This window comes from Anabrus simplex, chromosome 7 (genome assembly GCF_040414725.1).
Source record: "Anabrus simplex isolate iqAnaSimp1 chromosome 7, ASM4041472v1, whole genome shotgun sequence".
In the NCBI taxonomy this organism is placed as follows: domain Eukaryota; kingdom Metazoa; phylum Arthropoda; class Insecta; order Orthoptera; family Tettigoniidae; genus Anabrus; species Anabrus simplex.
In genome coordinates this window covers 73,814,865-73,828,201 of record NC_090271.1, presented here as the reverse complement: position 1 = coordinate 73,828,201, position 13,337 = coordinate 73,814,865, and the positions used below count along the sequence as shown (strand labels likewise).

General features: G+C 38.7%; 1 protein-coding gene across 1 annotated transcript in view; it reads right to left on the bottom strand.

The window, feature by feature from the left end:
• The window catches only part of Nup133 (nuclear pore complex protein Nup133), a 314,729-nt gene that overhangs the window by 286,909 nt on the left and 14,483 nt on the right, over positions 1–13,337 (bottom strand). Inside the window, exon 5 of the mRNA XM_067151176.2 lies at positions 5,779–5,958. Within this exon, the coding sequence (XP_067007277.2) occupies positions 5,779–5,958 (180 nt within the window). The remainder of the gene's footprint in view (positions 1–5,778; positions 5,959–13,337) is intronic.

Below are 13,337 nucleotides of genomic sequence, written 5' to 3'. Positions count from 1 at the left end.
CACTTCATGACTATGTTGTCATTTCCGAGACATCGCACTGCATTCGTTAAAATAAAATTTCACAATTATCTCAAAATGAAAACAAAACTTTCATAAACACGCAAATCACACCTGACCACGCACTAACGGCGACAGACAAAACGGCAACACTTCAATACAGTAGTCAAGCTACTTAGAGATGGCACCACTATACTACCTATATTGCCAAAAGCAATCAACTGAAAATAGTTTGTATTTATTTTGTAGCTCGCTTAAACCTTATAATATCTTTTAAATGCTCATATTTGTGTAAGCAAATAAAATATTATGAACACTATACGGAATTAAATACGAATTAACATGAATAAAACGCGTAACTGTATCTGACATAAAAAGTAGTGGATTGGTGATTCTGACTGACGGGTGACGTTCTTCATATCATTTTTGTAGTGATGCCAACATGACTTACTACTGTCAAGTGCAACCTTGCGCCCGCCCACCTATAGGTATTAAACATGAATAGTGCTCCCAAACATTGTCTAATTATGCCGTTTAGATAAAACAGTAATAATAATAAAATAAACCATTTGAAATAAGATCAGGTGTACAACAGGAAGATGGTTTGTCACATCATTATCACCTTCCTTCAAAGTATTGGGCCATGTGTCCTATTACGGTCTTTTCCCTCCATCTCTTCATAGGACGTCCTACAGATCTTTTTCCTCTGGGTTGGTATTGAAGAATTTCTTTTGGCAATCTACCAGGCTCCATCCTTTGTATATGAGGTTTCCAGCTTTCCTGATAACTGTATTGGTTGTACTTTCAGTTCTTTTAGCACCTCTTCATTCCTTTTATGGTCCCATTTTGTATACCCTACTGTACGATGCATGAATGTCATTTCTCATGCTGTAATTCAAGACAAGGCTTGAAATCTTAACGTCCATGCCTCACATCCAGAGCAAAGTGTTGGTTTAGCGAGGGTATTATAAAGGCGCAATCAAGTACGTTTCTGAACAACTGATGGTTTCATGATGTTTATTATTACTGTAGTTTTTGTAAATTTATTCATTTTTGCTGGTATATCTAATTTTGATTGGTATGATAAGTTGTACCCAAGATAATTGAACGCATTTACTCTTTCCAATGTTGTATTATCTAAACATATTTTACTAGGAATTGGTTCTCCTCCTTTGAATGCCATTATTTTTATCTTTTCTGGTGAAATAATCATATTAAAATCTGAGGAAACATTTTTTTTAGATTGAAAACTGATCTTTGTAGGTCATCTTCCATCGTAGCCAGCAATGCAACATCTTCAGCATATAATATGGCGTCTAGGTGTTCGAGGCGTCTATTTATTGATATTGATCCATGGTGTCTTTGTTTCCAAGTTTCCATTATTGCATTCATATATATTACAAAAAGCAGAGGGGAGAGTCCACAGTATTGTCTTACACCACCATTTATTGATTTCCACTCGGTCTGGTTCTTGTTCAGTTTTATAGAAATGAGATTGGATTTGTAGATGTAGATATTGTTAAGAATCTGTTGAGAGACATCGTCTTCTTTTAGAATTTCAACAACCTATGAGAAACAACAATGCCAAATTTAGACTACGATCAAACAGAGAGCTATATTTAAAAGTTGAAAACTGACAACTGTAATGAGGAAAAGAAGAATCCAGCTTTTTGGACACATTTATAGAATGAATAACAATAGACTAATTAAACAAATCTTCAACTTATTGAACAGTTACAAAACCAAGCCAACCTGGTTCAGTGAAATTAAAAATGATATGAAAAACGCTGGAATTAAAACAGATATGATAGAAAACAGAACAAGTATCAGAGAAGTAACACAAAAGGCAGTATTTCAGGAGAGAAACAACTGGAAGGAAATGGACTCAAGAGGAAAAGGAACAACATTCTCAGAAAATGAAGGAAGTTTCGAAACGAAGAAACTTAAATGCAAAGAAAAGTAACCGAAGTTCATTTATTGTACCCTCAAAAGGGTTATTAGAAAAATAATGATGATAATAATAATAATAAAAAATAAGCTATCAGAACCATTTGAAATCAAGACAGGTGTAAGGCAAGGAGATGGCCGCTCCCCAGACATTTTCAACTGCGTCTTGGAGAAGGTGATGAAAGAATGGCGAAAAGAAAAGTGTCAGCAAAATATCCTGAATGGAATCAAGATAGGAAACAAAAAGGCTGGACTTAAATCTGAATGTCTTGCATTTGCAGATGACTTATAGCTCTTCGCTGAAAATCTAGAGACTGCCACTAAACGGATAGAGATTTTGCAAGAAATAGCAGAAAAGGCAGGACTGCAAATATCCTTTGAGAAAACTAAGTACATGGACATAAATCCTAAAGAACCAACATGGACAAGAAGTATGGTGACATAAAGAGAGTCTACAAATTTAAATATCTAGGGGAGATTCTGACTCCTAACAACGACAACAAGAAGCCAGCTATCGAAGAAACAGCTGGAAGATGGAGATTGCATTCAGACTATGCCAAATCTCTCTCCTATCAATCCAAACTCAGACACTATAACACCGTGGTGAAACATGAATGCATCTATGCAGCAGAGACAACTGCCAGAAAGGGGATTACGAAATAGAAAAGAAAGAGCATAAATTTCTGGGACCCAAGAAAGCAACTGGAAGTAAGTTTACCTTCCGTTTGAGATCAAATCAAGAGCTGTATGAAAAATGCGAGAACATTTCAACCTCAATAAGAAAAAGGCGAATGACTTTCTATGGACACTTGAGAAGAATGGGACCGGAACGCCTAGCAAATAAGATCTTCACCTTCCAGGAAGAAAGGCCCAAGTACTATGGCTGAAAGAATTTCATCAACATCTTAAGAAATGTGGCATTGAGGAGGGAGTTATTACAAACAGAACAGTGTTCAGAAGAAAAATTGTAGAGGTGACGGATATGTTCGTAGAAAAACCCAGGAGAACAGGAAGGATGTTCTCGGATGAGGAACTAGTAAAAGCAAGCCAGAGAACGAAAGAGTACTGGCGTAAAAGGAAAGAACATAAACAGTCAAGGAAGTTGTGTAATCGTAACCCATAGGAAGTTGAAACGATCCTAAATAAATAAATAAATAAATAATAATAATAATAGTCGGCGGTGGCTGTAACTCGATCCGAGTATATATAACTTCTTCCTGCATAAAGTGAGCAGTTCAACTCAGTTTATGGATGTATTTGCAATGACTAAACAGACCAATCTTCATATAAAACATATGCCCACACAAATCATACTGAATGGATACAGGAGGGCGGGGTATTAATTGACGGAACTTTCTTGTTGTCGTTTGGCCTCTTGATGTCTGTGCCTTTCTCTTTCAAACAACTTGACAGCGGTGGATGTAGTGTTCCGCCACAGTGAACGGTCCACAGCACATTCTTCCCATGTCTGTATATTTATACCAGTTGTCCTCATGATGTGTTTCAGCTGGTCTTTAAAATGCTTAAGAGCGGCTCCACGAGGTCTACTGACGGAGCAAAGTTCACCATAAAGAATTTGGCAGGGAAGCCTGGTATCACTAATGCGGTGAACATGGCCTAACCATCTCAGTTGGTGAGCAATGATTGTTGCCTCAATGCTATTTAGCTGCGCTTTGTCGAAAACTGCAGTGTTGGTCACATAATCCTCCCACTTAATATTCAAGATGTATCTCATTTTTTGTTGGTGGAAGCACTCAAGTTTTTTGATATCACGGCAATAGTGTGTCCAAATTTCACAGCCATACAGTAGCGTGGAAATGACAACAGCTTTGTACACCATGAGTTGGTATGCAGTTTTAGGTCCATATTCATGAAGACTCCATGCATTAACCGCCGGAATGCTGCATAAGCAGCCCCAATTCTTTTATCAACATCTTGTTCGCAGGTACACTGTTTAGACAAGACAATTCCAAGATATGAAAAGTGATCACCCTGCTCCAGTGTTGTAAGATGGAGATACTGAACTCAGGAAGATAATATATATAAAAAATAAAATAATGAAATAAATAACGACCAAATATATGGATGTCAGACCTGGTTTCTGAACATCTGCCTAATCATAATGAAGTCTTGTTACCACTGATGCTTTCACGGGCCATAATTGTAGACATGACATAGCCTATATCATGTCTATAACAAAATATATTTCATACCTTCCAATGTCTCCAGGTCTCGTCCATGATTAGCGCTATCGTTAGTGGTGCTTCAACTCAGTATTAGCAAAGACTAAGTTATGATCGGTGAAGAATTCAACCAGCTGACTTCCTCTTCCATTCCTTTGTCCCAGTCTGAATTCTCCTACTGCATTAACTTCTCTTCCTCGTCCTACCAATGCATTCCAGACTCGCATCACAATTAGATTCTTGTCATCTTTTACATATTGTATTAAATGTTCTATGTCTTCATATATTCTTTTGATTTTTTTGTTATCCACTGAACTAATAAGCATTGGCTTCTTGCCTATCGTCACTATGCTGTTCATAGGAGCTTATCCACTGCTCTATTTTCTTATTCAGTATTAAACGAACTCCTGCATTTCCCGTCTGATTTTGAGTTTATAATTTTGTAGTCGCCTGATCAAAAATCCTGTTCTTCCAGCCAACGTACTTCAATTATACCTACTGTATCTAACTTTAGTCCATCAATTTCCCTTTTCACATTCTCTAACTTACCACAATGATTCAAACTTCTAACATTCCACACTCCACCTCACAGAATGTTAGTATCCATCTTCCTGATTATTGCTCCCTGTCGTGCAGTCCCCTATTTTACCTCCAGAATATTTTACCCAAGAGGAAGCCATCATCAGTACACCATTCATACACAGAGAGCTGCATGTTCTCAGGAGTTAGTTACGGCTGTAGCTTCCTGTTGCTTTCAGCTGTGTAGCAGTAACAACATAGCTAAGCCATGTTCAATATTATTATGAGGCCATATCAGTCAATCATTCATACTGCTGCCCTTGAAACTTCCAAAAGGCTGCTAACCTCCCCACTCTTTTGAAGAACTATTCGTTAGTCTGATCTCTCAACAGATAGCTGTCCGATATGATTGCACCTTTTGCTAGGCTATCTTTTTCACCAGGACGCACAAGCCACCCCACCATGATTAGGTCACATGGTTCAGAGGTGAGAAAATCAGGCTTATCAATAAAATGTCCTGAGTCCATCCAGCTTTCACTACCATGCATCGGAAACAGTCTGAAAACAAAAATGTTTAGATATTCTGTCATCCAAGAACTAACTCCTTTCTTAGAGAATACTACAATCGCAACCACAAGCCCACTGCATTAGTTTTGATTATCTTGGTTCGAATTCCGTTACATTAGTATCATTCTGGGAAAATGCACATCCTAAGTACTTGAAATGATCCACTCATTCCAGTTTAGCATTCTCTACTTAACATTCCATGTACGTTTTGTTTCCAAATACCATCAGTTTAGTATTTTTTTATTTTTTTTTTTACAAGTTGCTTTATGACGCACCGACACAGATAGGTCTTATGGCGACGATGGGATAGGAAATGGCTAGGAGTGGGAAGGAAGCAGCCGTGGCCTTAATTAAGGTACAGCTCCAGCATTTGCCTGGTGTGAAAATGGGAAATCTCGGAAAAACATCTTCAGGGCTGCCGACAGTGGAGTTCGAACCCCCATCACTTTAGTCCTAGAAAAGGTAGTTTTACCAGAAATAAAACAACACTGCATGGATAACAGAAATAGGATCAACATAACTTGAAAACATAGAGAAATATCATAATAATACACAGAGCCCTTACCCATACAGTATCACAAAATGCATCTCGAACAATACGATTTATGTCACATTCGTAGACAAGTTTCTCAACCTCGCCTGGATATAATGTCCATTTCTGCAGAGAATGTTCGGCAAGAACATATACACACCATCCTCCAGTTCTTCCTTCTCTAATGCTCACTGCAGCAACTTTTGCAAGTTTCTGGAAATAAATACATAGAACTCATGTAGAAGGTAAGTAAAGATGACAATGCCCCCCCCTCAAAAAGGAACAACTACAATCTGAACCACATAAATAAATAAAAAAGTAGTCCTATATCTGAAACGGTTTTATAAGTAAATAGTTGTATGTAAAAATGACTTACGTATAATTCGGCACAGATCTTGACAGAGATGTCATTTAACCTTATAAATAACATAACTCTAAATTTTGTGTTTCTTATATGTAACTGTCTATAGTATAGAGAAAATCTAAGAGACTTTTTCCAAAATTGTAAGATGCTTCAAGAACAAACTCCAATGTACTGATAACACTACCCAGCATGATTTTTGCGGCAAAGCATCTGATACGTGATTTTAACTAAATAAGGTCTCCTGATTTCAGAAATGTCATTGGTTCTGTTGTATCACATCTAGTTTTCGTGTTATTTGCCATTTACTGTCTGAAAATGTGTCATTGCGGCACAGTGCTGCTTTGTAATAACAGCAAATCGGCTGTTGTTAGAGTGGCCATGGTCTGCTTATAGGCTGTACTACTTCATAACTGAAACATTCTAACTTCGATTCCTGTGGCACATTCCATTTCACTAAAAGAAAATTATATCACAATGCAAACTGTTTTAGATAAAATCAAATATCATGAGCGCCGGTGGGATGTGTGTAGTGGCTTGAAGGTGTGTGGTATTCTATTAGGACAACAAGCAGGCTACACTAAATTCCCTTGTTATTTATGTGAATGGGATAGTAGAGCTAGGGATAAACACTGGTCTACACCTTCCTGGACCAAGGGACAAGTTTTGACACCTGATGTGAAAAATGTTACAAATGCTGCCTTAGTTGACTCACAAAAAATTATTCTGCCACCGCTACACATCAACTGGGAATCATGAAGCAGTTCGTTAAGGCCTAGGACAAAAGTAGCTCCTGTTTTCATTACATTGCAAGCAAATTTCCACATTTATCTGATGCAAAAGTCAAGGAAGGCATTTTTAATGGACCACAAATTAGAAAGTTTCTGAAAGGACAGAACCTTCGAACAGACGAATGCCATGGAACTTGCTGCATAGAATTCAATAAGAGACGTCATAACGAAGTTCCTAGATAATGTAAAAGATGAACAATACGAAACAATAGTGAAAACGATGTTGGATGATATGAAAGAGTTTGGGTGTAGAATGAGTCTGAAACTGTACTTCCTTCATTCTCATCTCGATCACTTTCCGGAGAATCTTGGGGCTGTTAGTGAAGAGATGGGAGAGAGTACCACCAGGACATCAAGGAGGCAGAAAGAAGATATAAGGGGAGGTGGGATGAACCAATGATGGCCGAGTACTGTTGGTGTTTGAAAAGAGAGAAGACAAACTTGATGCAGTCAGACGCGTGGCAGCCAAGCGTTCATTCCAAGGGGACATCTAGGACTGTTAAAGTTTATTTTGTTCACATTTACGAATTCATAAAGATACTGAATAAAAGTTACACTGTTTACTTGTACATCACGTTTAATTGTCAAAAAATTGCTTTCATCGTCTCAGAGTTGTTTATGTGTTTTTGTGTAAATCAGTATTATATTACTATAAATGCTAAATATTTCATTGTAATTTTATACTCAATAATTATTCACTGTATATAATAATTCAAGACAATATTCAACTATTTCAAAATATATATAATAATACAAAAAATAATAATATTTCCAAAATTATCAACATTTTTCAGTACTTCTTATATGCAATACTCAGGTCCATCTCTTATTTTTATATACCTATTGCGAGAAAACGCGATGTGATACGTAGAAGCGGACAACGGATTCGTGTTCAACGACCCAAAATTAGTTAAGATCACCTATCACACCTCTTGTCACAAAACATTTTTGAAAATGCTGGGTTGTGTAATTTTGTGTTAACTTCTATGTAATGGTGTTGTAAATTAATGTTCAGCTAGTAGTAAATCACTGTGCTGTTCAATCCAATATAAAACACACTGATCTGATATTGGAAAGATTTAAATTATGCAAGAGTTTCTCAGTCACTGTGCTACAATTATTTTGCTACTCTGCTTGTAATGAAATATTTTAAGTTATACTTCGTAAATCTTGTGTCAATTCCATTGTGTATGTGTTGCAAGTATCATGTTATACTACTTGTAATATACGAGGGTTGAGTCATAAGTCATGGCAACTACTTTACTCCTCGCGAACAGGAGACAACACGGAAAATCTAAGATATGCATTTAGAAACGTATGGTACTGTAACATGTTGGAGGGGTAAATAACTGAATAAATAAGTACAGAACATGGTAGCGTCCTATTTCTAAGATTTATTAACTAGCAATACAATTACAGATTTACACACACACAGACGATAGCCGAGATTACAACTTACGCAAGTACACTCACACGGTTCGTGCTCTCTCTCTCTTAGTTTCTCATGTCCCATCTACGACACACACACACACACACACACACACACACACACACAGAGAGTCATGGATTATTTACAGTACACTCTCTCAGCCACTCAGTCACACTCGTTAGTGTTGTCACGGTCCACAGCCTACACATCAGTCTCGCAGGTCGGGATAGTATCCGCTGTTCGCTCAATCCGTCGAACCCCGTTCGCAGTCCGCACACGTCGGCACCCAGTGTTCCCTTCGCGCTGCTCCAGAACACTCCAGGTTCTCCTCCAGCAGCCAGCCTCAAGGGACACACACACACACACACGACATCAGAAAAACAGGAACGAGTCCTTGGCTCCAACAGGCAGATACTTCATCAGGCTGCACTCTCCCAGGCCATCACTGAGCGCGCTCCAGCGAACTCAATCTCACTCTCGCTCACTCACTAACTAACTCTCACTGACTGACGGCAGGCAAGTAACTGCTCTTATATACCTGTGCCAGCCCTTCTGGAATAGTCCGGATGTTCGATGGATCCAGGAACCTCGCGAAATAGAACACTCCAGATTAATCTTCCAGTCGTTTCCGTAGTCCTCTACTGCGGGACCGCGGGCGGAGGCGAGAGTGGCTGGCCTAGCACTAAAGTGCTGCACGTGACTGGCGCAGCTGAAGTAAGGGGGTGAGCCGAATACGGTGACGAGGTGGGCCCGTAGCAAGTTGGCATGGCGGACACTATAACCATTACAGTATATACTTGCATATGATGCCACTAGATGGTGTATGTAAACAACAGTATGGGTCTAAACATGCCCCCAAGTTTAGTGTGTGATTGAGAGCGTCACAAAATGGAAGTCAATAAGCAGGAGCAACGATCGTATATTAAAATAGCAGTTCTCTGCGGCAGAAATGCACGCCAATGCCATGCAGAGCTGTGGGAAGCATTAGGTGTGCATGCCATGCCCTGAAGAACAGTGGCGAGGTGGGTGGAGATGTTCAAACGAGGTAGAGTATCAACTGCCGATTTGCCTCGCCCAGGCCGTCCAGTGTTCATGGACAAAGATGTACAGATAATGGAGATCGATCAGTGTTTACAAGAGGACAGGTGCTAGACTCTAGCAGAATTGCAAGAACATACAGCAATACCAGCAGCAACAATATGGCACATTTTATACAAGGACCTACACATGCATAAACTTTGTGGGAATTGGGTGCCACATCACTTAACAGAGGTACAGAAGTGGACTTGTTTTTTTGTATAATATGTTTCAGAGTCTCCACTTCCCACTTGTACACTGGTTTTACTCTCATGATACAACATTTTTATCTTGTTAATTAATGATTTTGGCACATTCCTTATCAGGAGGCATTCCCATACATGTTTTCTCTTAACTGTATCATAAGCTTTTTACAAATCCAAAAATACAAATATGATTTATTTAAGGTACAGCCCCAGCATTTACCTGGTGTGAAAATGGGAAACCACGGAAAACCATTCAGATGTTTTTCCATTATCGTTCGCACTGTAAATATAAAGTCTATTGTTGATCTATTTGGTCTAAAGCCTTATTGTTCTTCCTCTAACTGTGTTTCTAATATATCCCTCAGTCTTTTGTCCATGACATTCTCCATTACTTTTAGCCCATGTGATAATAGGGTTATACCTCTATAATTTTCACATTTATTCCTATTTCCTTTTTTTAACAGTGGTACCATGCTTCCTTGTTGCCAATCTTCAGGTATCCTTTCATCCTTCCATACGGCATTGAGAGCTCTGTATAACCACTGTAGCCCACTGCTTCCTGCTGCCTTAATCATAACAGCAATGAATTTGTCTTTTCCACTTGCTTTACCTTTGGTCATTGCTTTCACAGCCCTTTCAAGTTCCAATCATGTTATTGGGTTCTCTTCTTTTTCTCCATCTATTATTTCCATTTTCTTTCTCCTTCGTCCTCTGAACAATCATCCTAATAAAGTTTTTAAAAATACTTTGCCATCACCTTCTGAAGACCCTTTTCATCATGTACTATGGATCCATCTTCTCTCTCTAATGCCTCAGCCCCTATACTATGTAAATATTGTGTGAATTCCTTTGCAGCTGTGTTTATCATGTTACGCTACTACTTGTAATGGAATATTTTAAGTTATGCTTTGTAAATTTTGTGTGTATTCCATTGTAACTGTTGCAAGTATCATGTTACTTTGCTTGTAATGCAATATTTTAGGTTATACTTCGTAAATCTTGCATAAATTCCATTGTGAGTGTGTTGCAACATGTTATGCAAATTGTCACAGAATACTTTAAGTTAAATTTCGATAATTATGTTTGAATTCCTATGCAAATATGGTAATTATTATGGTTCACTAGTCATAACAAATTTTCATGAATTTGTTTTTTATTTTCATTATTCTATTTCATTTTTTATTCCTTCACTTTTGTTATGGAACTTCTTGTTTTGATATCACTTCTTGCAATATTTTGTTTCCATGTAAATTTTTGTTGGCAATAATTCATGCTTTCATCTAATTTTCTTACTTTATTAACCCCTTAAGTGGGTATGACGTCTTTAGACTTTCTCGCGCTGGGCTCCTACAGTGGGTATGATGGCATTAGTCGATCGTAAAATTTATCGCGTATTTATCTTGAAGGTGAAGGCATATGGTGTTGCCATGGAATCTATTGCATTAGTTGATATGTTTTCCACGAGATCACGCTGTGTATTGTTTTTTAGAGCTGTCGCAGCTTCGTGAAATGTATTCGTTTTGGTGCCTTGCACAAAGTTCCCGCTAAGCCATTTATGTCGCGAAGCACGGCTTCCAAATGTAAAGTAGATCAGCTTGATTGTGCGGGTATTTCAACAGTTTTAGAAGCGGAGACTGATGATGAGTTATCTTCTTTATATGATGATGATGAGTGGATTCATACTGATCAAGAGGACAGTGAAAGTGATCCTGAAGGTGAAAGTGAAGTTGTTCCAGACGAACCAAGTGACACGGACTACGTTCAGAATGTAACTCAGCCGGCTCACTTCATTGTGAATGGTGTCCCAAGGCCAAGGTTTGCTTTTACAGGTGTAAATAAGATATAGACTTTAGTGACGTGCACAACGCTGCAGAAAACTTTAGCGCGTTTGTAGGTGATGATATATTCCAGTTATTAGCTGAACAGACTAACTTGTATGCTAGCCAATTTCTAGCTGCTAACCCTAACCTAAATCCACGATCCCGAGCAAGAATCTGGAAAGACACAAATGCTGCTGAAATGAAAACTCTCCTTGGACTTCTCCTTCTACAGGGTGTCATTCACAAACCAGAAAACGGTCTCTACTTCACAAAACGTGAAAGTATACCTACCCCCTAGTTCTCCAAAATTATGTGCAAAAAAAAATTCCACCTGTTTTGAAATTCCTTCACTTTGTAGATAATTCCAAGTTTGATCCTCAGATCCTCGATAAGAAACTGTACAAAATACAGCCAATCCTCGACCATCTCCTAAATAAATTTTCCTCTATCTATACTCCTGAACAAAATGTTGACGAATCCATTCTCCTCTGGAGAGGACGACTAAGCTGGGTACAGTTCATACCTTCGAAACACAGCAGATTTGGCATGAAACTCTACAAACTGTGTGAGTGTAGGTCTGGATATGTTTGGAAATTTGCTGTGTATACTGGTAAGGATACTCTATAAGGTCAGAACCATCCAGGAGTGAGTACAACTGCAAGAATAGTTCTTGAAGTCAGTGATGAGTTACTAGACAAGGGATATTATTTGTACCTTGATAACTGGTATACCAGCCTGACATTGGTAGATAAGCTTTGTGAAGGAAAAACTGATGTTCTAGGGACCATGAGGACTAATAGAAAGAAGTTTCCAGACTTTGTGAAGAAGGCAAAATTACAGAAGGGCGAAAGAGTTTCAGGTTATCGAAAGAAACAGATGATAATGAAGAGGAAAGATAAGCGTGATTCACTCTTGTTAACACTTTCCATGATGATTCCATGAAGAAGATGAACTCGAGAAAGGGAGTTATTGAGAAACAAGTGGTAGCCCTGGACTATAATATGAATATGGGACGGGTGGATAAGAATGACAGTCAATTTCACAGCTATAAAAGTGCTCGGGAACATCTCAAGAAGTATTACCAAAAGATGTTCCGATACCTGATTGATATGGTTTGCCTAAATGCCTACGTCCTCTATGAGAAACAAGGCGGGAAACTTCAGAGACTCGATTTCCAATTGACACTTGGGGAGATATTGTCATCGTCTGGCGGGGTGGTGCAGCCAACAATAGGTCAACCTTCTAAATCAGCAAAGCATCTCATCTCCTCGGCCGCTGCTTCTTGGAAGATATTCCCAGCACAGTGTCAAGGAAAAAACCTCTCCGAAGGTGTGTTGTGTGTTGGTCACAAGGGAAGAGGAAGGAAACATTATGTCACTGGTGAACAATATAGTGGAAGTGGAAAGTGTTTTTGAAGACTTTATTTGTAAAGTATGATATATTTATAATGACCTAACCTGTACTGTATAATATTTGTAACATATGTATTTGCAAATAGTAGATTTCAATTCTGTACCTACTGGAAGTATCTAGAAAATTGTTGAACAGGGTGTGTGTGCCTTCTGTGGGTTATGTTTTCTAGAAGGAATTTTCTAACTATTCTGGAAATGGAAGATTCGTGAACGTGTGTATTTGAGAATGTTAGTTACAGCTCGCGACGGGAGTAGGAATTGTGATTGGTGAACCTAGGAGGGGATGGGCAGACTCATGCATTCTGATTGGCTACTCCAAGGCCAGAGTTTTCCTATATATATATAGTGAGCGAGGCTGCGTTCGCAATAATTCGGTCGTGTCTTGGCCTGATCTGCCTTTAGTCTGTGTTGGTCTGCATCGTGTGCTACGCCTCGCTTCCGGGATGGGGCACCCTCGGGTAAGCACTCTTACTTTCCGTTCCAGTTAAAATTTCCA